The 26,351-nt window shown below is 46.8% G+C and overlaps 1 protein-coding gene and 1 long non-coding RNA gene across 4 annotated transcripts; one reads left to right on the top strand and one right to left on the bottom strand.

Moving 5' to 3' along the window:
• Positions 1 to 939: 939 nt before the first annotated feature.
• Positions 940 to 26,351, bottom strand: duox (dual oxidase). Of its 3 annotated transcripts, XM_042109023.1 has the most exons (35): positions 26,230 to 26,351; positions 25,849 to 25,962; positions 25,574 to 25,657; positions 25,298 to 25,462; positions 22,247 to 22,434; positions 21,480 to 21,681; positions 19,848 to 20,014; positions 19,187 to 19,247; positions 18,665 to 18,761; positions 18,129 to 18,219; positions 17,911 to 18,013; positions 17,192 to 17,364; positions 16,389 to 16,564; positions 16,127 to 16,245; positions 15,831 to 15,971; positions 15,558 to 15,671; positions 15,071 to 15,273; positions 14,372 to 14,557; positions 13,549 to 13,774; positions 13,020 to 13,113; positions 11,582 to 11,757; positions 11,348 to 11,420; positions 10,243 to 10,326; positions 9,056 to 9,255; positions 7,895 to 8,125; positions 7,486 to 7,585; positions 6,926 to 6,975; positions 6,610 to 6,737; positions 5,965 to 6,118; positions 5,091 to 5,323; positions 4,716 to 4,874; positions 4,149 to 4,304; positions 2,195 to 2,323; positions 1,695 to 1,819; positions 940 to 1,563 (listed from the first exon to the last, which is right to left on the bottom strand). In XM_042109023.1, exons 2-34 carry the CDS (start codon positions 25,925 to 25,927, stop codon positions 1,697 to 1,699), a joined length of 4,665 nt encoding a protein of 1,554 aa, XP_041964957.1. In that variant the 5' UTR covers positions 25,928 to 25,962; positions 26,230 to 26,351; the 3' UTR covers positions 940 to 1,563; positions 1,695 to 1,696. The 3 variants fall into 3 exon arrangements, with proteins under 3 accessions (XP_041964957.1, XP_041964956.1, XP_041964958.1); XM_042109022.1 differs by having other exon boundaries at positions 940 to 1,819; XM_042109024.1 differs by having other exon boundaries at positions 940 to 1,819; positions 9,056 to 9,234.
• Positions 2,672 to 3,525, top strand: LOC121723409. The gene is made up of 2 exons (XR_006034947.1): positions 2,672 to 3,098; positions 3,348 to 3,525. It is a non-coding gene; the product is annotated as an uncharacterized LOC121723409 (long non-coding RNA).

Here is a 26,351-nt window from a genome sequence, read left to right as displayed (position 1 = left end):
TGATTGCTAATTGTAAAACTGTGTGACAGGTGTTGCCCGTGATGAGTCAGAGTGCATAGTAGGGCAATTCACTTTAGAATTTAAAGCAACTAGAGCAGTCATTTATTAAACACAACCACACAAAATTGATTTAACTTGTTTCAAATGATGTGACACAACCAATATAAGCCAGTTCAGAGAGCAAACAGGTAATTGAAGGTAGCCATTGTATATTGCAGTGTTGTAGTCAAGTCACTATGCCTCGAGTCCGAGTCCAGGTTCGAGTCCCCAGTGTTCAAGTCCGAGTCAAGTCCAAGTCATTAAAAAAAAATTCCAAGTCAAGTCCGAGTCGAGTCCACTACTCATCCGAGTCAAGTCACTATTGATCCACGTCGAGTCCGAGTCGAGTCCCTATTGATCAAGTCGAGTCCAAGTCCAGCACTAAAGTAAGCATAACCTACATGTCGTTCCATTTTTTCCCATTGCAGATGAAAAAAGCAAAACGGACAATCTTCTGTCTCCAAGCAGGGGTGCCATCACTTGCGTGAAAGTAGTATTGCCAAATTTCTTGCCAAACCCAATGTGTTGTATTTATTATATCGGATAGAATACCATACTATAGCCATACCATAGCCTATAGGCCTACTCATAATAAATGAGCAATCCACATCCCAATCACACAGGCCATTAAGTCACATTATGCTGTTACTGACTGCTGACAATTGTATAAATAAAATAATAAAACTGAAACACATCTTGAAAATTCATGTAAAATACCTAAGTAATGATTTTTCTGAATACAACATACATAGGCTAAACAAATATAACAACTCTTTCAGTCATTTATATGTTATGTTGACATGGCAAATAAGTTGTTCATGTCCAGGACAGCAAAAGGCACTGTCAACGATATTCACTCAGCCCCTGTCAGTTTAAATAACTGGAGGAGAGGAGGCCATCTGTGGTAAATTAATTCTTTATTATCGAACTCAGTTCTTACATTTTCAACACATCTCATATCAGTTACAGGACAGAGTTCTTGCATTTTAAACATCATCAGATACAGGACAGAGTTCTTACATTGTAACACATCTCATATCAGATACAGGATAGAGTTCTTACATTTTAACACATATCATATCAGATACAGGACAGAGGATGGATGCAAACCAGTAGTGAGACTCGCATCTGTGGAAGCAGGCCGGTCAGGATCCGTGGGGATCAGTCCACAGGTGCAGGACACAACAGCACCACAGGATAGAGCAACTCATTACAGGAACCAGAACCAGAACCTGCCTTGCAGTCAGGCACTACACTGAACCCAGGTAGAACATCCAAATAAGAGATGATAACTGTCACAGTATCCATGTAAACACACAACATTTAGCTCTCGTCATGACAAATGTTTTCATGTGCATTAAGCAGGCCTTTCAAAAGGAACTTTACAGGTTCTAGTATTGGTGCAATAAATGGGATTTAGAACAGGAACTGTAAAAGTTCTTGTAGTGGTGCATGAAGTGGGATTTTGAACTGGAACTTAAAAAATTCTTGTAGTGGTGCATAAAATTAGCTAGAGAACAGGAACTCGTAGTGGTACATGAAGTGGACTTGGGATTAGGAACTCTAAAAGTTCTCATAGTGGTGCATGAAGTGGGCTTCAGAACAGGAACTAAACGTTCTTGTAGTGGTGTATGAAGTGGACTTTGGAACAGAAACTTTAAAAGTTCTCGTAGTGGTGTATGAAGTGGGCTTGGTCCCGTTTGTTTATCTGCTGGCAGGCCTTCTCCACGTTCTTGGTTAGACCAGGGGGGCCACAGCTGAACACGCCGATCTTCCCCACCTGAACCAAACACACAGGAACCATCAGGAACCAGATCACTTTCATCAGCTTTACTATGAGTGGCTCAGACTGAGCTGGAGAAGTGTGTGTTAGTGCGCGTGCGTGTGTGCGCGTGTGTGTGCCGTAAGTTGGCCAGGTGCAGCGCTTGAAACCCTTGGCTCATGTCCAGAGGTCTGTGGCAGGTCTGATTGGCTGAATGAGTGTTATCTGCCTGCTGAGAAACTAAGCTGCTGGTTATGTGTGTGTGTGTGTGTGTGTGTGTATGAGTGTCTGGTTTGGGGGTGGGGGGTATAGGGGTGGAGTTGGAGTGTCTGGTTGGTGTGTGTGTGTGTGAGTGCCTGATTGGTGTGTGTGTGTGTGTGTGTATGTGTGTACCTCAGGATGGACCTCCTGCAGAGAGCTGAAGAAGGACAGGAAGGGGGGGCGGCCAAAGTGGGTGATGGAACGCAGCCCTGTGAACACACTCCGATTCCACACCTTCTGGAAGTGCCGCTCACACACATACTGACACACACACACAATACAATCAATGAATAATTAACTCAGCTATTCAAATATTAACTGTTAAAGTCTATATTGTCCAGTTATTTTCACCGATAAGGAATCAGTCAGAATAATTCAATAAAAGTTGTGTACTCTGGGTTAAATAAGTAATTAAGCAATATGACATGTGGGAGAGTGGGGTTGGTAACAGTTCTCACTGACACGAGGCCAGATGCCAAGTACCACAGGTAATCACAGCCCTGAACATGTTCTTTACTAATCACAGCCCTGAACATGTCCTAAACAAACATGAGCATCAGACTGAATGTGTCCTTCACCAACATGAGCATCAGACTGAAAGTGTCCTTCACCAACATGAGCATCAGACTGAAAGTGTCCTTCACCAACATGAGCATGTCCATTACGAACATGATTGTCAGACTGAATGTGTCCTTTACTGTACGAACATGAGCGTCAGACTGAACGTGTCTGTGACGAACATAAACGTCAGACTGAACCTGTCCGTTATGAACCTAAGTGTCAGACTGAATGTGGACTATTTTATTCATTCATTCTCTGCTCCAAAAATAGTTTCAGCCAGAATGTTCAGTATCAAGCAGCCAATCAACCAAAACTATCACTCTGCAGCCAAGTTGAGTGAGAGATGCTGTCCTGTCTTCCTGCATGTTAATTTTTACCAAAGATCCTTCAGATGAGTGTCAGACTGAACGTGTCCTTCAGATGAGCCATCTCTGAGTGTCAGACTGAACGTGGACATGTCTTTCAGATGAGCGCAGTGACGGACTGGAATCTTTATATTGCATTCATTTTTTTGGAGTTGTGCATTTATATATCCATGTTCTTGGTTTAGTCTTTATGTTTATTAAAGTTAGAGTTCATCACCAATGGGGCTACAAACGTGCGTGTTATTTCCTGTGCATGTGAAGTTATATCTGTGTGTTGCGGGCACGTACATGCACATGCGTGCGTGTCCCTGTGTGGGCCGCTGGTTGGTGAAAATGCCAGGGCCGTTTTTTAATCCCAGTCCGTCACTGGATGAGCGTCAGACTGAACGTGGACATGTCTTTCAGATGAGCGTCAGACTGAATGTGGACATGCCTTTTAGATGAGCGTCAGACTAAACGTGGACGTGTCCTTTAGATGAGCCGTCTCTGTTTGAACATTAACTCGGTTTGCACTACTCTTTTGTCTCCTTCAATGACGGTCAAATGGGACGTTATAAAATTGCTGCCTCGAATTCTACTTTCTTTTGAATGGAGTGTTGGCATATTAGAATTTAACGGTTGAAGTATATCAAACGCAGAGTGATTACTACTGGGGAAGAGTTTGCGTCGTGTATTGTGTTGTATCCTTGTATCCAAAGGATATCCCCACTCATGGAATGCCTCTTATCCAATCAGAAATGAAAATCATGTTCGATAATCTATAATACTACATGTTTGATGAAGTTTGATGAACCAGTCAGAATAATTCAATAAAATTGAATTGTTTGATGAACCGGTGGGTTGCCAGTTCGAACCCCAACCAGTAGGAACGACTGAAGTGCCTTTGAGCAAGGCACCTAACCCCTCACTGCTCCCCGAGCGCCGCTGTAGCAGGCAGCTTACTGCGTTGGGATTAGTGTGTGCTTACCCTCACTGTGATCAATGTGTGCTGAGTGTGTTTCACTAATTCACGGATTGGGATAAAAGCAGAGACCAAATTTCCTTCACGGGATCCAAAGTATTATACTTATACTGTTAACAGACTGGCTTATTGTAAATGGACGGAGTTTCCAGGGGGGAGTGATCTGGTCAATGGGAGGAGTGATCTAGAAACTGCTTACCAGCATGGTGGTGCGGAGGTCAAACTTCTCGGCCAGCTGGGTGATGTAGATGTGCACAGAGACGAGGTCCTGCACATCCGCCTCCTCCACCTCCCTGATGATGTCCGACACCCACTCAAACTGCTTCTGCGTGCGCGTCACCCAGATGAAATACACCTGCAGAGACCACAGCCAGTGAGCTCACACACAACACACACATTGACTCCACACACAACACACACACACGTTAACTCCACACAAAACACACACATGTTAACTCTCACACAACACACACATTAACTCTCACACAACACCCACATTAACTCTCACACAACACACACATTAATGCACATACAACACACACATTAACTCTCACACACAACCTATGTTAACTCTTAAATACAGTACAACATATGTTAACTCTCACACAACACAACACACATATGAACACAGCAGGCAGCTAAGCTCTTGACCAAAACACACAGTTTCTCAGTAAAAGTATTTAGTAAAAAGATTTTAGTTCTCTCAGCCTCTTTTAGTTCTAGCTCGTTTAGTTCCATGAGACGTCTTTCAGGTTAAGCTCACTACCTTCTTGCACTGGACCTTGAATTTGACTGAGGATTTGAAGATCAGGTCCTTTAGTATGGAAGCAAAGGGCGTGACTCCGATGCCGCCGCCCACGAGGACAGACACCTCAAAGTCTGTCCACTCTTGGTGGCCCTCTCCGAAGGGCCCATCCAGGTACAACTGCAGACAGGGAGGGGAAAATCAGCAATCACGAGTGTGTGTGTTTGTTTTGAGACGCTACATGAGTGTGTGTATGTTGAACGGTCTACTTCCAGGCGCCTCTGAGGGGTGTGGTACTCTGTGTCTCTGTGAGTGTGTGTGTGTGTGTGTGTTAAGACACTACATGAGTGTGTGTTGAGACATTATGTGTGTGTGTGCATGTGTGTGTGTGCTTGCCTTTGGGTACCCCCCCGCCTCCTGGCGCCTCTGTGGAGAGTAGGATTCGCGGAGCTGGCTGGTCCAGGGCCCGACAGCACGGATGTGCAGACTCAGCGTCTCCTCGTGGGGCGCCGAGGTCAGTGTGAAGGGGTGGTACTCGTCCGTACCCAGGTCCAGGCACGCCACACGGACCCACTGGCCTGAGCGGTACACAAAGCCCTGCGGCCGCTTAAACTCCAGGTACGTCACACCTGGACCCCAACACACAGAGGTGATAGCATCAGAATACACTGAACATCAACATCAACTTCAGGCCATGCTGAAGTCGTAGCGGCATGCCACCGTTTCAGGTTTAGGTGTGTTAACATGCTAACATCTTGAGTTCAAGTGCTAAAATGATAAAACACGCTAACATCAAAGGTTCAGTCCCTAGGCTATGGTGAACATGCTAAAATCTTACATTCAATTCAGTTTCATTTCAATTCACCATCCATGGGTTGAGAAGCTGAAATCATGCTTCTTGCTCACTTAAGCTAAATTTTTGAGCTTTTTTATTAACCTTAAATGACAGGATAGTGAAGATCAGACAGGAAACGAGTGGGAGAGAAATATGGGAAGAGGGCTCAGGAAATGGCCTAAAGCTGGACTTTAATGGGCACTGGACCCGAATGTGCATTGTGCATGTGCATTCTAGCCCTGCTGCCTTCAAGGGAGGTATTTTTTTTATTCAGGAGAAATGTAAATGAGGATCTGAAAAATCTCTTAGCCTGCGTCTCCCACATCCTCGCCGCTTCCTGCTGAAACAGTCCTACAGAGCTGTTGTGAATAACTCAGATGACGTTTCTTCAGTTTCTCTGAGTTCATCTAAAGGTGAGCTGAGGGGAGGTGTCACCTGAGGGCAGGAGTTCGACCTTCACCACGGGGATCTCCACCTTCTTGCGGTTCAGGCTGATGAGCTTGTCGAAGAGGAAGAGCAGGGCAGGAGGGATCAGGTAGATGTAGAAACGTGGCTGCTGCAGGAGGCCGAAGCTCCCGTGGATCACCGTCTAGGACAGGCAGACAGAAAGACAGGCAGGACAGGCAGACAGGAAGAACAGGCAGGACAGGCAGGCAGACAGGAAGGAGAGGCAGACAGGAAGAACAGGCAGGACATGCAGACAGGAAGGACAGGCAGACATGCAGGACATGTTTAATTTCAGAGTGTATCTAGCACAGCTATATCACAGCTCAGAGAGAGTATCTAACCCAGCTACTGTACATCACAGCTCTGAGAGAGTATCTAACCCAGCTACTGTCACAGCTCTGAGAGAGTATCTAACCCAGCTACTGTCACAGCTCAGAGAGAGTATCTAACCCAGCTCCATCACCGTCTATGCATGCAGGACAGGCAGACAAAGCACACACACACACACACGCGTTTGGAGACTGCATCTCCAGCCCGCCCCATTTGGGATCTCACGAAGTGCCTACATCACACACAAGTGGTGGATTTGAGAGAGGGTGCAGTAAGCACTCTACTGTATTTCCTGTGGCTCACCAGCAGGTAGACGAAGACGTAGAGGTAGTGAGTGACCCAAAAGCCTCGGAAGCTGACCCGTCTGAAATAGCGCGATGCAAACACATAGATGAAGGACAGGACTAGGAGGAGGAGGATCCCCGTCATGCCTGGAGAAGGAAGAGGAACAGGTGTGTGTATGTGTGTGTGTGTGTGTGTGAATGAAAAACAGGTGTGTGTGTGTATGTGTGTGTGTGTGAGAGAGAATATAGACTAGTTTTAATGAGTCCCGATAACCTTTTATAAATGGTTAAATGACTCCTAAAACATAATGGAACTCATTTTCATACACTCTTACCTGGAACTGTCTGGAAGAACCAGAATGTCCATGCCATTGGCTTTTCCGAGCTAGAAAACAGAGAACCAAAACAAAATCATATAGTACTCAAGGTTTATGTTCACAAAGGCTTTATACTGCCTGTGCAGTAGACCATTAACCTGACTCTCGCCAGATGAATTTCGTTCCGCTTAGCTCCGCCTAGCTTCACTCACATCCATCTGGGACCTCTTCCGCTGAGAGTGATTTCTGCACCAGATTTTATGGTAGAGCCAATCAGGACGCAGGGCGGGAGTTTCATAGATGTGACATAGTGTAGAAGCGACTGTGAGACTGTTATCAGTGTCACGGGTTGGCTTCGATGTGAGTGGTGTCTGTGTGTGTGTGTGTGTGTGTGTGTGTGTGTGTGAGAGAGTCTGTGTGTGTGTGTGTGTGTGTGTGTGTGTGTGTGTGTGTGTGAGTGAGTGTGTGTGTGCTTGTGAGTGCGTGTGCATGTGAGTGTGTGTGTGTGGTGTGAGTGTGTGTGTGTGTGTGTGTGTGTTAAATCGTGAGTGCTCCCGTTGCTGTGGGCGGTGACGTACCCGTTGTTGGAGAGCACCTGTGGGAAGAGGCAGGCGAGGATGCTGAGCTCGCTGATGGACAAGACGTACAGGTTGACCACATGACCCAGGCTGTGCACCACTGCGGAGTCAGAGCAGAGCCGAAGGTCAGTCAGAATGACCACCACACAGCCTTCACAGCGCACCAATCATAACACTCACAGCCTTCACACCGCACCAACCAGAATCATATTGCCCATAGCAACAAGAGGATGACAAATCTACACTGAGGTGTAAAGCAATGGAAGCACACAGTTCCATTCAGTTGTAAAGCAATGGAAGCAAACCATCTATTATGCAAAGACCATGAGGTTTCCATGTATAGGAGGTGTAGGTCTGCATAAGTATTAGTTTCCTGTGTGCAGTGGCGCCTGTGTCTGTGACCTCTGACCTGTCAGGATGATGGCGGTCATGGCCATGAGTCGGTGGAAGTCGATGGCGGCGTCGAAGGGAATGTAGCGGTTCAGGAACGTCTCGCGGCACTTGGTGATGAGGTTGCGGGACACGGTCAACAGCATGTAGGGAAACAGGAAGGAGATGGCAGCCGCTGACCCGCGCGACACCACGATGCCCACCGCCGAGGTCTCTGGGACGCCCGACGAGATGGCCTGCACGCCGTAGTCTACAGACAGACAAGACCTGTGAGGTGCACTCCGAGCAAACATTAGATCACAGAAACATAAACAGTAAAAACAGTTTGTCAGTATCAGTGTCCCAAAGAGGGAAGAGAAGAGAGCCTGGTTGCCTAGGAAATCCATTCCACCACCATAACACCACAGGGCTTCGTTTGGGACTTTTTTTACTATAGATATTAGAAAGCTAGATACCGCATTGTCCGTCGAGTTCTATGAGTTCTTCACAGACACCTGTCTGATTTCCAGTCAGAGTCACATGCTCCTCCATTGGCCTCCAGTGATTGCTGACCCCACCAAGATGGCGTCGCTATTTACGTACGTTCTGGAGCCCAATGCGGTATCTAGCTTTCTAATATCTATGTTTTTTTACCATATGATGTAGGGGCCACCAACTGTTGCTCATGAGCCACGCCACATAGAGAAACCTTTCCTCATGCTCATTGGTGGACATGCCACATAGGAAAACCTTTCCTCGTGCTCATTGGTGGATATTTTTAAATCAACGACACCCAGTAACACCATGTGTGAGCTCCACCTCCATGCAAGACCAGCTACAGTAGCTACTGTATACTAATTTGCTCACAGTGATTGACGGACCAGTTAGCTCTGTTGTAGCTGTGCTAAAGATAACTGATCACAGAACAGCTAGCTATGCTAATTTGCTCATAATGATTGCCATGGCTGTGTTAGTGTGGTTATGGTTAGAGTTAGTGTTACCTCACAGGTGCCTATGGAAGGTTGTGATATCTCCATACAGGGTTAGGGTGAGGGTTGTGATGTCTCCATACAGGGTTAGGTCTTAGGGTGAGGTTAACTCCTACAGTAGATCCCCCTGGACAGTGGTGCTGGCTCTGTGTGTGTGTGTTTGGATGCTGACTTACAAGGGCAGTGTTCTGCGTTTGGGGCGGTAAACTCACAGTAGCACCTTTCCAGAGCTACTCCTGCACTGATGCCGTAGATGATACAGAATGTGACGATGTGCCGCCGGTAGTTCTCCACGAAGCGTTTGAACTGCTGGACTTTCTGATGGACAGGGTTCCTGGTGTAGCGCTCTCTCTGCGGCTTCACGTACAGCTTAGCACTGGACAGGCCCATCCTGCGGTTCACATCGAGAGCGCTTATAATTACACACCACACACACACACCCACACAGACACACACACACACACACAAGCACAACAGCAGAGGGGGGTCAAAACGAAAGGAGCATTTATAACCACACAACACACACACACAAACAACAGCATAGGGAAACACACCCTCACCCCACATACACACCAGTGCAGTAACATTAATGTACTTTGACAAAACATTACAGCAAACTTTAAGAAAAATGGAAGTTTTGTTCTAATGAAAGATGTTTAGTATTGATTTACAGAGCCCCTGAGAGCCCTAGACGCGTGGTGTATGTCAAAGCTGCTGTGCTGGCAGTACAGGAGTTGGGTGTAACGCAGCTGTGGTACAGGAACTGATGTTAAGGCCAGCTCAGCTCTAAACCACAGAGGGAGATCTCCACCTGTAGACATGAGCTCACTCTCCCAGCCACACGCTCTCACAGCACCTGTGTGTGTTACCGCTCTCATTGCACCTGTGTGTGTTAAATCTCAACCCCTGTGTGTGTTACCGCTCTCACTGCACCTGTGTGTGTTAAATCTCAACCCCTGTGTGTGTTAAAGCTTTTAATGGCGCCCTGAGCCGGCTGCGGTCGAGAGGAAGCCCTGCATGACAACACAATGACAACACCATGACAACACCAGCGCTAACACACTAATCCACCACGACAGTGGACATCGCAGCCTACAGCGCAGCCCTGGTTACGCCACCGGGGGGGGGGGGTGGCGTAATAACGAGCTCAGCACTGATGACACCATCAGCACAGGCCTGCGGCGCTGTAGGTTACTTCAGCCAGTACAGCAGCATTCTGGAGGTTTCACCACAGCAGAGACGAGAGCCTAACGACCAGGCCAGGAGTAACACACACACACACACACACACACCTGAGGGAAAAGCTAACACACACACCTGAGGGAGAAGCTCTTTACACATCAAACTGACCGATCCCCACCTTTAACCAGCTTTACAGATGTAACTGACTGATCCCCACCTTTTTCCGTGCCTTCTGCGAAGCTCTGCACCGTCACTGCCAGTGGAACCATTTAGGAAATCTTTGTTTTCTTCTGCTGATGGGCTTCAAAGCACAAAGCAACATGAAACAATGAACACTCATAGTATTGTGAGCAAGAGTGTGTGTGTGTGTGTGTGTGTGCCAGTGGAACCATTTAAGAAATCTTTGTTTTCTTCTGCTGGTGGGCTTCAACATGAAACAATGAACACTCATAGTATTGCAGCTTTCACTCTTACCATTTCTTTTGATCTACAGGTTATGAGCAGAATTTCCCCAAAACACATGGGGCTGTATTTTGGCGCATGGTGTAAAAACTCGTTTTCCACCCGCGCAAAGTTTAATTTGGTATTTTGCACGTTTATTTTTTAAGCAATGCGCCCAGGGGTGTGGCAATTAACAACCTAGGGAGGGGCCTGGCGCATTGTCTAAAAATCGCTATTGTACACCTGGTCAGAAGTCTATGGCGAGTTGTTAATAGGTTATTTTAAGAGCGCATTGTCAACAGTCATATTGGCAGGTGCACGCACCATCCTTCTATCATTCATGAACGCACACCAGCGCATGTCCATGCAAAACATTACAAATTGCACGATTACAATGGGAAACATAATTAGAATAAAGATATTACGAAATACTGTACATCTCATGATGAGTAGTTATTCACTATCATTTGCAAATTGGTAATGACGGTTAAAAGTGATTAGGGGAGAGGTAAGAGACACGTATGGAGCACAGCTGAAGACGCACTGTCACGAGATATAAGCAACTCCTCTGCTGGATAAATGTTGTTTTGTTCAGTCATTTGAGCAATACTTGGGTAAGTGTTGCTTTTTTCAGCCATGTTTTCGATGGTAACCCATTGTCCATTGTCTCCAATGATGTTACACCCCAAACACACCCATATGACTGATTAAAAAACCTAGGAACACCTTGTTGCGCCATGCGCTCGACGTTTGATAATGAAACCCCTCCCAATGTGGACTGGACATCTTACTAAATTTGAATAAGCTTTTGACGAGTGACAATGCGCTTTAGAATGTCATGATAGGGCCCATGGGGTGGTTGTGAGCGAAGGCAAACATACCGGTTCTTCTGTCTGGTGATGAAAGACACTCTGTGCTGCTGATTAATTCGGTTCTTTCCCTCCATTTCCATCCCTGTAGTCATACCACAAAAGCATTATAATAACAATACTATTAACAACACATTATTAACACACAATTCACATTGTTAGCTCATTATTGACATAGCAGTCATGTTAATTACACACTGTAAACACAAAGTGTTATTGTCAGAAAAATAATCTAATGCTCAGTGCCTTTAATGTTGAGCTGAGCGAACTGGAGTTCGTTCTCGTGGTCTTTGAGGAGAAGGTGGAAGTCCTCCCAGGTGATCTGCTCTTTGGCGTCGAACCCCGCAGCCTTAAGCATGGCCTCAATCACCTCCTGTCCCTGACTCTTAGACAGACAACTACTGGAGATCTCCATGAATGACCTAAAGAGCACACAGATACTTAGGAGTGTAGGAGTGTGTGTGTGTGTGTGTGTGTGTGTGTGTGTGTGTGTGTGGATGCAGATGTCAGGATGCAGATGCACTGGGACTAACTGCAAAAACTAGAGAGAAAGTACTGTAGAAGGAAATAGTGGATTGGAAAATACTGTAGAAGGAAGGAGCGAATTAGAAATTAAAGGAGAATTCCGGTGTGATATTGACCTAAAGTGTGTTGAAACATGATACCGAGTGTGAACGTATGTCTCATAGCCCATCTCGGCTTGTCCCCTGCACTCCGAAATCTGGCGCTAGTTAGCCAATGCTACCAACAGCTTTTTCAATGGGGGTGCCTCGGGCATCGGCCTAGCCATGCAAATAAATCACTGTTTTACACCATTTACGAGGCTCAACGTATCTCCACACTTCATTGGTAGACTGTTGAGGGACCTGACATTTAAAATGAGACATTGAGAACTTTGAGAAAGCACTGGTAGTTTACTTACAAGATGATTCATACAGACAGTATCTTCACGAAGTTAAGCGTTTGCAGCCATCTTGAATTTAGTCACGAGAAGTCGAGCGACGAGTACGAAAGAACAGGTATAATAAGGGATCAGATTCCAAAAATAATTCAGTGGAAATGCATGGATTCCAGTTGCTGCTACTGGAAGAAACTGGAATCCATGCATTTCCACAGAATTATTTTTGGAATATGAAATTTTTGGGCAGCCGTGACCTACTGGTTAGGGCTTCGGACTTGTAAATGGAGGGTTGCCGGTTCGAACCCTGACCAGTAGGAACGGCTGACGTGCCCTTGAGCAGGGCACCTAACCCCTCACTGCTCCCCGAGCGCCGCAGTAGCAGGCAGCTCACTGCGTCAGGATTAGTGTGTGCTTCACCTCACTGTGTGTTCACTGTGTGCGGAGTGTGTTTCACTAATTCACGGATTGGGATAAATGCAGAGACCAAATATCCCTCACAGGATCAAAAGAGTATATATACTTATACTTATTAAGAAGGAAGTGCTGAATTAGAAAATACTGTAGAAGGAGGGGCATTAGAAAGAGGTGCTGAATTAGAAAATATAGAAGGAGGGGCATTAGAAGGAAGTGCTGATTTAGAAAATACTGTAGAAGGGAGGGCATTAGAAGGAAGTGCTGATTTAGAAAATACTGTAGAAGGGAGGGCATTAGAAGGAAGTGCTCTAAGTGTCTCTAAGCTGATATGGTGAAGAGAGCGGTCTGCAGGGTGTGGCGGTAGTAAACCTGAGTAATGTGGAGAACTCCTCTCTGGACATAAAGCCGTCTCCATCAATGTCATGCATCGCAAACAGCAGCCTGGACTTCTCCTCTGGGGAACCTGGAACACACACCACATTCACACACCTGTACCTTCATACACACCTGTTCCTTCATACACAGGCTGCAAAGCCCAGCGCTCAGAAACATACATTGGCGTGAACTCGTATAAATGCATACAAATATGAACTATTATTACATGTAGTGCTTCCATTACAACTTCAACATGTAGAAAAGAGCTGTGGTGTGTGTTAGTGTGTGTATGTTGTGTTGTGTGTTAGTGTGTTGTGATGAAGGGTGTGTGTGTGTGTGTGTGTGTTGTGTTGTGTGTTAGTTAATGTGTTATGATAAAGGGAATGTGTGTGTGTGTTAGTTAGTGTGTGTGTTGTGTGTTAGTTAGTGTGTGTATGTTGTGTTGTGTGTTAGTTAGTGTGGTGTGATGAAGGGTGTGTGTGTGTATGTGTGTGTGTGTGTGTGTGTTTCTGTCTGGACTGACCCTTCATGAAGATGGCAATGACGTCCAGGAACTCCTGCATGGACAGGTATCCGTTGCCATCCTTGTCGGCCAGCGTGAACATGGACTGGACGAAGAGCGAGCTGGGCTTGAGCCCGAGAGCAGCAGCGAACTCTGACCCGGATAGCTCGCACTGCAGCGCCTCTCGCGTCCGGCTGCTGGACAGGCCCCTTAGGTCCCCCGCGTCGCGCTTATCGATATCCAGCACCTGAGTGCAGGACAGACCAGGGAGACGCAGGGCAGATGAGCAAGAGCAACAACTGTGTGTGTGTGTGTGTGTGTGTGTGTGTGTGTGTGTGTGTGTGTGTGTGTGTGTGTGTGTGTGTGTGTGTGAGTGTGTGTGTGTTTGTGTGTGTGTGTGTGTGTGTTACCTTGGGAAATGCTTGTCTAAAGAACACCTCCACTGTCTGGGCCCTCTGCGCTCTGTGTGTGTGTGAGAGAGTGTGAGAGTGTATGAGTGTATGTGTTATCTTGGTGAACGCTTATCTTAAGAACACCTCCACTATCTGGGCCCTCTGCGCTCTGTGTGTGTGTGTGTGTGTGTGTGTGTGTGAGTGTGTGTGTGTGTTTTACCTTGACGAACGCTTGTCTAAAGAACACCTCCACTATCTGGGCCCTCTGCGCTTTGTGTGTGTGTGTGTGTGTGTGTGTGTGTGTGTGAGTGTGTGTGTGTGTGAGTGTGTGTGTGTGTTTTACCTTGACGAACGCTTGTCTAAAGAACACCTCCACTATCTGGGCCCTCTGCGCTTTGTGTGTGTGTGTGTGTGAGAGAGTGCGCGTGTGTGTGTGTGTGTGTGTGTGTTACCTTGGCGAACGCTTGTCTAAAGAACACCTCCACTATCTGGGCCCTCTGCGCTCTGGTGACGGCCTCCCTGAGGAGGTCCTTCTCACTCATGCTCCTCATGCTGATGTGCTGCTCCTGCTCCCCCAGGGAGGAGTGCAGGAGACCCAGGAACGCCGCCCGACGCTCCTCATCCTCAAACAGCAACACCTGAGAACACACAGAAGGAGAAAGAGGAGGAGATGATGGAGGAGGAGGAGGAGGAGGAGGAGGAGGAGGAACCAGAATCTTTGGGAGGAACAATCAGGAAGAGAGGAGAAGGAGGAGGAGGAGCAGTAGGAGGAGATGGATGAACAATCAGCAGCAGGAGGAGGAAGAGGAGGAGCAAGAGGAGTAGGAACACTCAGGAAGAGGACGACGAGGAGGAGCAGCAGGAGGAGATGGAGGAACAATCAGGAAGAGGAGGAGGAGGAACAACCAGGAAGAAGAGGAGGAGGAGGAGCAGGAAGAGATGGAGGAACAATCAGCAGCAGGAGGAGGAGGAGGAGGAGGAGGAGGAGTAGGAACATTCAGGAGGAAGAGGAGGAGTAGGAGGAGGAACAATCAGGAAAAGGAGGAGGAGGAGGAGGAACACTCAGGAGGAACAGGAGTAGTAGACTGCAGTCGGAGCACTGCCTGTAGCTACTGAGGAGGCGCGGGAGGAGGTGTGGCCTGCCCACTCACCAGGTCGTACTCTTTGGGCACTTTGAGCAGGAGGGTGCGCTGCTGGCGGTCGCTGGACAGCAGGAGGGTCAGCGGACTCTGGCCGCCCAGGTTCAGGGAACGCAGCAGACCACCCGCAGGCACACACACTTGCAGACGCAGCTGCTCGTCCAGCTCCAAACACACACTCTGGGATGCCTCGTCCAGACCCTGCCATTCCTCCGCTGGAGCAGAGAGGGGGAGGAGAGGAGAGAGGGAGGATAGATGGAGAGAGGGAGGAGAGATGGAGAGAGGGAGAAGAGAGGGAGAGAGGAGAGAGAAGAGATGGAGAGAGGGAGAAAGGAGGGAAGGTGTGTGTTATTCAGTGTGTATATGGCTCTGAATATGTATAAAATATTCTGGGCTATCTGGTTCAGAGATATCTCCACAACTCTGTTTCCAAAAATCTTCCCTTTCTTTCCCAAATCCCTTTCTGGTGTCTTGTCTCTAGGACTACGACCCAACAGACCTGTAATCCCAGTGAAAGGCTTGTTGTCCTTTTTTGACGAGTTTGACATCTTCTGGAACTTCTTAAATCTGTATTTCCTGAAGAAGGCCACGCCAATGGCCACCAGGAAGCTCACTGTGTGCAGACAGGGAAGGAGAACAGTTCTGAGGAACCAATAACATGCCTTACAGTGTTCCTGTGATTGGCTGGCTCATGATGAACTCATAATGAACACAGGATTAATTATCATTCCTCTGAAATGGAAGTGCCTCTTGATGAGCTGGATGGACTGACCGACAGGGAAGAGGAAGAGAACGATGACCAGGATGCCGAAGCCAGCTTTGCTGCCGCTGTCAAAGTAGTCCATGGAGAAGGGAGGAGTACAGGGGGGCAGGCCTGAGGCTTTCAGCTGCTCGGGCTGAGGACAAGGGTCACCTGGACACACACACACACACACCCACACAATTTACAAGCAGGCCCAGCCCAACCCTTTGACCATCAGCTCATTCATTTCACAGAAGGTAAATCAATTATGAGGAGGACGTGCATGCCACACGTACACGTGTGTGTGTGTGTATGTATGTACTTACCATTTCTCCAGAAGAACACGTCATTCTGAATGTCTTCAGGCTCTGCATTTGTAACAGCGACGATAACATCATGGAACGTGGTGTTACGGATAGATAAGATTTCCTCTTCCGTGAACAATCTGGGAAATACACAATCATAATCTTTATGCTTATCCTCAATCCAACCCACAATCCACAATCCTATCTCATGATCATTGTGAGGTATCATAAAGCACCATCCTCCTCCATTGACTAATATTTGCATTGTGGTGTCCACTCTCACCCATTCTGCCTGTTCTCAAACCAGAACCGATCTCCATTCCGGATGCGCTGGAACTGATCGGAGATGAGGGTGGAGAACACAGGCCCAGGGCCACCCACCGCTTCCAGCAGGCCCCCGGGGAATAGCTCCAGACTGGACAGGTCATTCCCGTACAGCTCTGACAGCTCCGTAAACAGCTGGCACAACACAGCACAACACAACACAATACAGTTCAGCACAGCACAACACAACACAACACAACACAGCACAGTTCAGCACAGCACAGCAAAACACAGCACAACACAACACAGTTCAGCACAGCACAGCACAGCACAACACAACACAGTTCAGCACAACACAACACAACACAACACAGTTCAGCACAGCACAGCACAGCACAGCACAGCACAGCACAACACAGTTCAGCACAGCACAGCACAGCACAACACAACACAACACAACACAGCACAGCACAGCACAACACAACACAGTTCAGCACAGCACAGCACAGCACAACACAACACAACACAGTTCAGCAAAGCACAGCACAGCACAACACAACACAACACAGCACAACACAACAGAGCACAACACAAAACAGCTCAACACAGCACATGAAGTCCACACACACAAACAAACACACACACACACACACACAAACACACACACACACACAGATGCACTCAAACACACACTCACACACATGCACATACACACACACAGTGGTAAGCGCACCTGCAAATTAGCCTGTTTAGATGCCTCCTTGACCCTACCTGCGGCTGAACTAAGCCAGGTGTGTCTATGACAGGCAGGTGTGATTCTACCTGTGGATTGGACCGGTTGAGCTCAGGGTTGAGGTCTGCCCAGGTGTTCAGTGGTGGAAGGTTGAGGGCCTCTCTGACCCTGGTGTAACTGGGCAGGCCAAAGTCCCGGCCTCGCTGTATCGTCATGGCAATCGCATCCGAGCGGGAGAAACGCAATGGACCATACATGTAGTCTGACCACAGAGGAGAGAAAGTGGAGAGAAGAGGAGAGGAGAGGAGAGAGGAGGAGAGGAGGAGAGCAGGAGAGGAGAGGAGAGGAGAGAGGAGGAGAGGAAAGGAGAGAAGATGAGGAAAAGAGGAGAGGACGAGATGACTCATTAGGTCATTTAAATAAGAGAGAGCTTTGGGTAAGTGCAGCAGCCTGTGGCTCTCAGGAGGCCGTGTGCTGGACAGAACTGGACTCAGGGGCCCCAGCCGTGGCGCAACTGGCTGGGGCGCCTGCACCGTGTGCCGGCGACCCGGGTTCGATTCCCACCCCGTGGTCCTTTCCGGATCCCACCCCGACTCTCTCTCCCACTCGCTTCCTGTCATTCTCTACTGTCCTGTCAATTAAAGGCATAAAAGGCCAAAAAAATATACTTAAAAAAAAAAAAAAAGAACTGGACTCAGGGTTTGGGTTATAGGAGGGGGCAAACAGATCTGGACTCAGGGTTTGGGTTATAGGAGGGGGCAAACAGATCTGGACTCAGGGTTAGGGTTAGAGAAGGGGGCAAACAGACCTCTGAGGTCCTCCACGATGACGTTGTCCTCTCTCTCAGCAATCTGAGACGCCATGCCCAGAATCAGTTCGTCCACGTTCGCAGCGGTCTGCAGATTGGGGTTCTACAACACAGCAGCAACACAGGCATACACACTCTGATCAGTGTGACAACAGGACACGGTCAATCTCAACTCTAACCAGACTAACAGCCAGGAAGTGCTGGATGACTAGACTTACGTGTCGGTTCCAGAAGCTGTTGCACAAGCGCATGGCTGGAGATGTGGTGCCGTCATCGTTAACAACGGCTCTATAGTGGCAGCTACGGTTCCTAGAGCCACACAAAACGGACAGCAGATGCAATATGCAGCATGTGCCAACAATAGGCCTGATATGCAATATGCAGCATGTGCCAACATTAGGCCTGATATGCAATATGCAGCATGTGCCAACATTAGGCCTGATATGCAATATGTGGCAACAATAGTCCTGATATGTCGTATGTCAGGCCATTGATTACCCTTTCTCTATTTTCAAAGGAAATATTGTGCAAGAATATTGCAGATATTGCATTAATAGGAATGCATCAGCCACACAACAGGGAAGGAAGAGAGTGTGTGAGAGAGGGAGAGACCGATAGATTGAGAGAAAGAGAGAGAGAGACGGAGAGAGACAGAGAGAGGCACAAAACTGCTGTTTGATTGACAGGAGACTTTGATTAACGGGTGAGGATGGTCATACACAGAAAAGACAAATCTCTGGCAACACGTCAATACCTCATATAAACACCAGAGGGCACCAGAGTCAGGCCAAACCGGATGGCTGCAACAGCAAACTCAGGGGAGATTCCAGGATCCACATATTTCTGATAACCTGAGGGGCAAAAATCAAAACAGACAAGGAGATTAACACATGCAACAGATTAACACAGACTCAGTAAGAAAGTGTTTAACACACTTACAAGGGGGAACGCACACACACTCACACACACCCTGCTGACGCACCTCAGAGCATCAAGGGCCCTCAGCTGCCCACAAAAGCAACCTCAGCTGCCCCTGGCATGCTACTGTGGTTAGTAGCGCATAGCCGTCTCTACTTTTCTCACACTCTCAAAACAGACACGCACACAAAAACACACACGCCCGCACACATGCACGCACGCATACACACACACACATACACACATACACACACACATGCACATGTATGTACACACACACTCACACATGCATGCAAACACACACAGACACACATACGGTACACACACACCCAAACACACACACACACAGTTATATTACCTGGGTAAGGAGGCAGAGGGTCCCCCAGGTAGCTGGGCAGCCATTCATACAAGGTAATACTCTGAGCAGAGAGGAGGAACAGATCAACAGTTACAGGGGTATGAGCTACAATACTCTGACCAAAGAGGAACCGTTATGACCAGTTATGACCATGAAGGCCAAACATTCAAACACACACAGACACACAGACACACAGACACACACACACACACACCAGCTCCACTGATTCTCCACATAGGTGGTGTTTATGCCTGAAACTGGGCACAGCAGTTAAATGAGTCACTGAAGCAGGAGAACTTACATCACTACAGAACATGGCTACTGCAAGGTGAGCACAGGTGATAGACACACACACATACACACACACATACACTCACACACACATACACAGTCTAACTCACAATCTCACATGGTCTCACACACTGTCTCACACTCACACACACACTTTCATACTCTCTTTTTCACACACACACACACACACACACACACACTTTCACACTTACACACACACACAAACCCTCTTGCAGAGTCGTGGTCTGTTGCTGAGAAACCCATCATGCAGCATGCAGTTACAGTAAGGCCTGACCTACACCTACTGTACACACACACACACACACACACATACACAAACACACACATACACACACACGCACACACTCACTTGCAGCGTAGCGATGAGCTTCTTCCTGGCCCCCTGGAACAGCTGTTCGTCAGACCAGTCTGGATGGGCCACATGCAGCTTGGTCGCCAGGTAGTTATGGTAACGGAACCACAGCACGCCCTCCGCCAGAGTAAACACATTCTCATTGGCCCAGCTATTCCCCAGCACTGCATACACACACACACACACACACACAAATGCTAAAAATTAATACCTTTTGACTGGCGCAGACAACAGCACTCATTTTTGGCCAACAGATAAGGGGTTCTAGAACCTGTTCTGTTTAGAATACTTATAACCCTGGTGCTATCTAGTGAACCGGTCCACATCTCCACCAGTTCTGAATAGAACCAAGGATGCCTCATCAACAGAGGGTGTTGCATTACGTTCCGCCAAGTGGGGAGCAGACTACTAGTCTTAACTGTAGAATGACTATGTTTTGACTCCAGCTTCGCCTCCGAACCAACTTTTCAGTTCCAGATAGATTTATTTTTTGGTGGAAATGCTCCAAATGTTTCCACCGGAACGGAGCTGGTTCTCTGTCGGTGGAAAAGGGCTAATAGAGCCAGGTTCTAGAAGCTGCCATCGTCCTGCCCACTGGTTCTAGGACCTTCAGTGTCAGCACCTGCTGAACAGGGCCAACAACACATCTGCATTCTGAAGGTGGCAAACAGGATTTGTGGATTGTGAAGCGCTGTCACTGGACATCTGACCTGTGAAGATGGCTTAGATTCTCCTGAAGTGAAGTTAGGCAATGCCTGGCCACAGGGGATTAACACACACACAGACCCACCCACACACACACACACACACACACACACACACACACACACACACACACACACACTGCTGGATAAAGAGCAGCTGTACTGACCACAGCGGTCCACATAATGGTGGGATTACAATAAGACAATAATTACTCTACACTACAGAGGCACTACACGGCTGAACATTCCAGTTTTACTCTGTATAACTACGGAAGTGAAGAAACAAACACTAGTTAAGTCCACCAGCTATAACATATCAAACATCGCCACAATCTGCCAGCTATAACACATCAAACACCATCACAGTACACAACAGGTGAGTGATATGGAAACTATATCATGATATTTCATATTGTATTATTTTTAATTTACTCACGATGATATGATTTATTTAATTTATTCATGAATGGTACACGGCAGCATTATGTGGCATATCATGGACAATACAATAGGGCGCAGGCCTCCACTCTAACCCTATGGGGCATATCAGGCCTCCACTCTAACCCTATGGGGCATATCAGGCCTCCACTTTAACTCTATGGGGCATATCAGGCCTCCACTCTAAACCTAGGCCTTCATCAATCAGGGAATGGACAAAAGGATGACCAATCAAACTGTTGGCGGTTCGGCTCTAAGTCTGTGAAACCACATGCAACACCTACAACACACATTGCACACTTTCTGACAAGTGTCATGATTTCAGCAACATGTAGATATACAGTAGATATCTTATCTCTGAAAGACACATGTAATGTAACACATCTGTGCTTTGGTTTGTGCTAATAATTCAAACTGTCTAAATGTCTTCGGTACATCAGCCTGACTTGGGACCAGAACATCACGCTCCTGCTGCATCATACGTTACCATAGAGACCCGTGGGGCCGGTCTCACGGGTGCTAGGGTTGGGTGCACTCCACATCAGGTTCCCTCCTCCACTCTTCTTCGGAAGGTTCCACTCGGAGCCAGTCGCCAGCCGGCCCAACGAGAAGCTACGAAGCGCGTCGACCCCTGAGCTGGACGAGCCGTACACGGAGCTGCCATCGATCCACGAGGACACATGGTTCACCTACACACACACACACACACACGTACAGTACACGCACACACAAGCACAAGCACACACACACACATGCACACATACACAGTTGTTGGATGCAGGGTATTAGATGCAGGGTAGTTACAGTATGTGTTGGGTCCTGGGTAGTTGGAAGTTGGATATTGGGGGCAGTTGTGTACCTGGGTGTGGGGGTGTTGTGTGTTGGGTAGCTGTGTGTTGGGTAGTTGTGTACCTGCGCGCAGGGGTTGTTGGGTAGTTAAGTATAAGTATATAAGTATATATACTCTTTTGATCCCGTGAGGGAAATTTGGTCTCTGCATTTATCCCAATCCGTGAATTAGTGAAACACACACAGCACACAGTGTACACACAGTGAGGTGAAGCACACACTAATCCCGGCGCAGTGAGCTGCCTGCATCAACAGCGGCGCTCGGGGAGCAGTGAGCGGTTAGGTGCCTTGCTCAAGGGCACTTCAGCCGTGCCTACTGGTCGGGATTCGAACCGGCAACCCTCTGGTTAGAGGTCCGAAGTGCTAACCAGTAGGCCACGGCTGCCCAAACAGGCAGTTGTGTACCTGTGTGCGGGGGTTGTTGGGGCTCTTGCCCGTGTGGTGGTCCCAGGAGGCCCTCTGGAAGCGGAGCAGGGGGGCGGGGGTGGCGTTCCAGCGGAACACAGGGTCTCCCTCAGGAACGGGGATGTCCAGGAACTCAGGGGGACAGCCAGGCTGCCGGGCCTCCAGGACCTCGAACACCACGTGGTAGCCTGGAGGGACGACAGGACACACCAGCAAAGCAACAGGACATCGGACACGTCAGTCTCGACCTGGGCTCTGGTCATTCTGTTTATCTTTCCTGTTTTTGTTTGTGTTAGCTCTCTGTCTGCCGGTGTTTACCTGTCTGTTGTCATGTGTTCCTGTGTGGATGAGCGAGTACAAAGGAAAGTAAATGCTAAACGCTGCATGTTTGTGTGTGTTGCTTATAACATTGTCACACACACTACACATTTCAAACTAAATGACAAATTGGATTTTTTCGTCAGGTCAAAACCACACAGCTCCTGCTTGGCAAGAGTCAGCACCAATCAGAGGCTGCACGCATCACTTCACATTTTTACGACGTCATCACATAGATGTCTCAATAAACATATTTTGCAGTTTTTAAAAAAATACAAAATGCACACCAATACAGCATTTTGAATATCTGGGTCATGTTCCCATTTTGGTTTCGCTTTGAGCTGTTTCCCATAGCCCCCCCCTCTCTAGTTGTGGTTAAAACACAGAAGCCTGTGCGGAGGCGACTGCTTGAGGTCATCACAGTTTGGGTTTCAAAAAAGAGGTCATACAGGTTGGGGGCGCAGGGTACACCACAGAGCATGCACAAATGTGGTCAGTAGTATGCTTATGGGACGAGGTGATGGTTTAAATAGTCACCAAATGTTCCACAACAATGCAAAATGTGTTTGAGCTTCAATAGCCTACATACACAGCTAGTCTTTCACAATAAAATAACAAACTTATTCACTTCCATTCAGTCCATTGCATCCATGTTGACCATAAAATAAAGAAAAACCAATAAATGTACATAGTTTGCTTTAAACATGACGTTTGACATTTGACAATTGCAAAACATTGCAAGCTGAGGACCTGTCACCGTCTGTTGGGCCCCCTGTCATTTGTTCCCTGTGTGACTGGGTATGTGTGTGACCTCTCCCTCTATTGTCTTGAAATATGGCAATCAGTTCTAAGTGCACTATTTACTAAGATGAGTGCACCATTTACTAAAATAAGTGCATGATTTAGTAAAACTTGTGCACTATGTAGAAAAAGGTGCGGACACATGGACGGATTATCAGCCAGTGGGCCCCTAAGCACAGATATGAAAAGGGCCCCCCTAGCCACTTCAAAAGTTTGGTAACTCAGCTTAGTTAGGGTGGCCTGGGGGCATGCTCCCCAGAAGAAATTTGAAAAAAATAGGTTTTTTTGAAAAGAAGCATTAACCCTTTGAGACCTTGAATTTGTCATTGTAATCTACACATTCTATATCTTGTTTTTGTTTATTTTTCAGGACAGTCTGGGATTTGTACCCATCTGGGAAAGTATAATGTGAATCTTGCATAGCCTATGTCTCTTATGTCAGCCTTTATCAAGGGGAAACCATTTGTGTTTTTATGTCAACAGGAAGCATGCCAGTAGAAATATTTTTTTCATATTTAGGTGGGATAGATTGGAATCTTGAAATATAATAATCTTGACGGTGGGATATTCTATGGCTCACCAATTTACGAGAAGTATATATAGGCTGAGTGAGACAAATATTTTATTTATTAGGATAATTACTTTATTCACTTGAGTAGCCTATTGTCACTGAACCATTGGACCAAGAACGTGCATGCGAGACCAACTTTTGATTTTTTTTTTATAAGGACAGCAAGTTCATTATTTTGGGTTGCTATTACATTATGGTGGTTGGCAGCTCATTGTCTGCAGCAGTCCTTTATCTTTAGAAAAAAAAATGTATGTGTAGCATACTCGCTCAAATGTATAACACTCATTGATAAAAAGCTAATTTTCATTCATTGTTGACATTGTTTCATTCATTGTTTGAGCCTTGGAGGCTCAGACGGATGTCCCAGCGCTAAAAAGCACAAACGAGTGCGAAAGTTGCAGCCGTGACGACAGGGAAAGTGCAGGTAGCCACGAGAGTGATTGGTCGTATAAAATGAACGTTGCTGATGTCTGGGTTAGGCCTACACAAAGCTACAACGACACAATCATTATGTTTTCTTAATGATCGACAGTTTAGTTTAGTTTATAAATAAAAAATAATTTTATAAAGTAGGCTAGGCCTATTAGCGTTACAAGTGTTCGTAGAAAAGCCTGATTTACACACATTGTTAAAGTGCCATAAGTAGCCTAGGCTGGTTTACCAAATGACAGACAGATGAATTTCTGAATAAAAAGAATTTTGGTGCAGTTTTGAAATCTTAAACGTGTAACCCCATACAAGCGCACATGCATAACGTGTTTGCAGGGAGGGGATGTCCTATTTTGGAATTTTACCCGGATACAACGAATATTATTTTTTTGATTGGATGTCGGTGGCTATTTTTTTTTTGTTGATTTGGCTGGTATGGTGCGCTAGCTCTGAATCCTGCGAGAAATCCTCTCGTATCCCTGCGCCTCCTCTAATAATTATGCAGATACCTTGACATCCCTAGTAATATTTCTGCGTGAGAAATGCAAGGTATGGCTTGTAAGCGTGTGAACTTGTTGAACTGCGTGTGACTTGAGAACCCTGAGTACTGATTGGATTTTGGTTGCTTTAGTGTCAAGAATGATAAAGAAATATAAGTAAGCCATATAGTCTTTGTCTGCTGACAAGGCAAAACGAAGTAAAAGAAACTCACAACACAGCAACATACTAACTAACTGAAACTAACAGCAACATGCTTGACTCTGAATGACAGAATGGCTTTTTGGCCAAAACCCTAATGATCCTACGTTGTCGCTGTCAGAACCCTGTCCTCAATACAACACAACACACTGCAGAGAGATGGTAAACTGTTTCATAGTTTGTGTCAAACACTTGGGTGGTAACATTGTTGGCGTTTAATCATAAACACTGACCGAAGAACAACGAAAGGACGGTCTGGTTCCGGGAGGAGGGCAGCCCCGATGGGCCTCGCATGGCAGCATTGCTAACCCGGCGCGCGTTGGGCAGCCGAGGCTCTCCGCGCACCTGATAGACCCCGTCCGAATACCGCGCGGGGAGAAGGCGCGTCAGCGACTCACCTGCGAATGGAACACATAACAGCGCGAAGGGACACAATCATTGCACAGGAAGGCGTAAAAAAAAAATAATAATAACAAGAAGAAAGAGAAGGAATGAATGGACCAGCTTACCTGCTGCTCCACGGCTATGATACGCTAAGTTATTGTACCAGCCGTCATAACGTTGGATTTCCCAGGCAACATTGGACTCTGATTCTAAATGTAATTGGACATATTACTCACACAAGATATAACTGTGATTGGACACATATTTTAGAAAATGCTCTTGTGAATAGTTTCATGGGCAATCTACCTATTTAGTAGTTTTCAAGTTATTAGTTAGTTTCATTTTAATATATTTTTTAATTTCATTCGAAATATATTCGAATGAAATTATATCCACTTACTGGAACTAATAGCAGTCACAGTCAAAAGGACCACAACGCTGCAGATCCTGCTGCTTAAATCCATGATTGCGGAGAGCATCCAAGTGCAACTTGTCACAAGGGTCTCTGAGGACACTTAAGTGAACAAGAGAGAGAGAGAAAGAGAGAGAGAGAGCGCACGGCACGGAGAGAAAGTCGCGTTCATTCAAAGTAGGCTAATATGCTGTAGCCTAGGCTACGGAAAAAAAATCGGCAGTGGTATTCTTTTGACAGCGCATTTGAAATTAAGTAAAAATACAGATCTATGCTCACTGCCTAACTCTGCTCACAGTTCAGTAAATTCGGAAAACATCGATTTATGTAGCAGCACTGTAATTCAAGTGAAGAGTTGGTAAAACTTACCTCGACGTAAGACGACCCAGTACGACGAGTAGGCTAAATGGACAAAGAGTGAGCGCGATGTTGGGTAGTAGGTAACTTGTTTGTCTAAGCAGGTGTGGGATTAAATGAGACTTTGAGTTCCC

This window comes from Alosa sapidissima, chromosome 11, assembly GCF_018492685.1.
Source record: "Alosa sapidissima isolate fAloSap1 chromosome 11, fAloSap1.pri, whole genome shotgun sequence".
Classification (NCBI taxonomy): domain Eukaryota; kingdom Metazoa; phylum Chordata; class Actinopteri; order Clupeiformes; family Clupeidae; genus Alosa; species Alosa sapidissima.
This window is presented reverse-complemented; position numbering and strand designations above follow the sequence as displayed.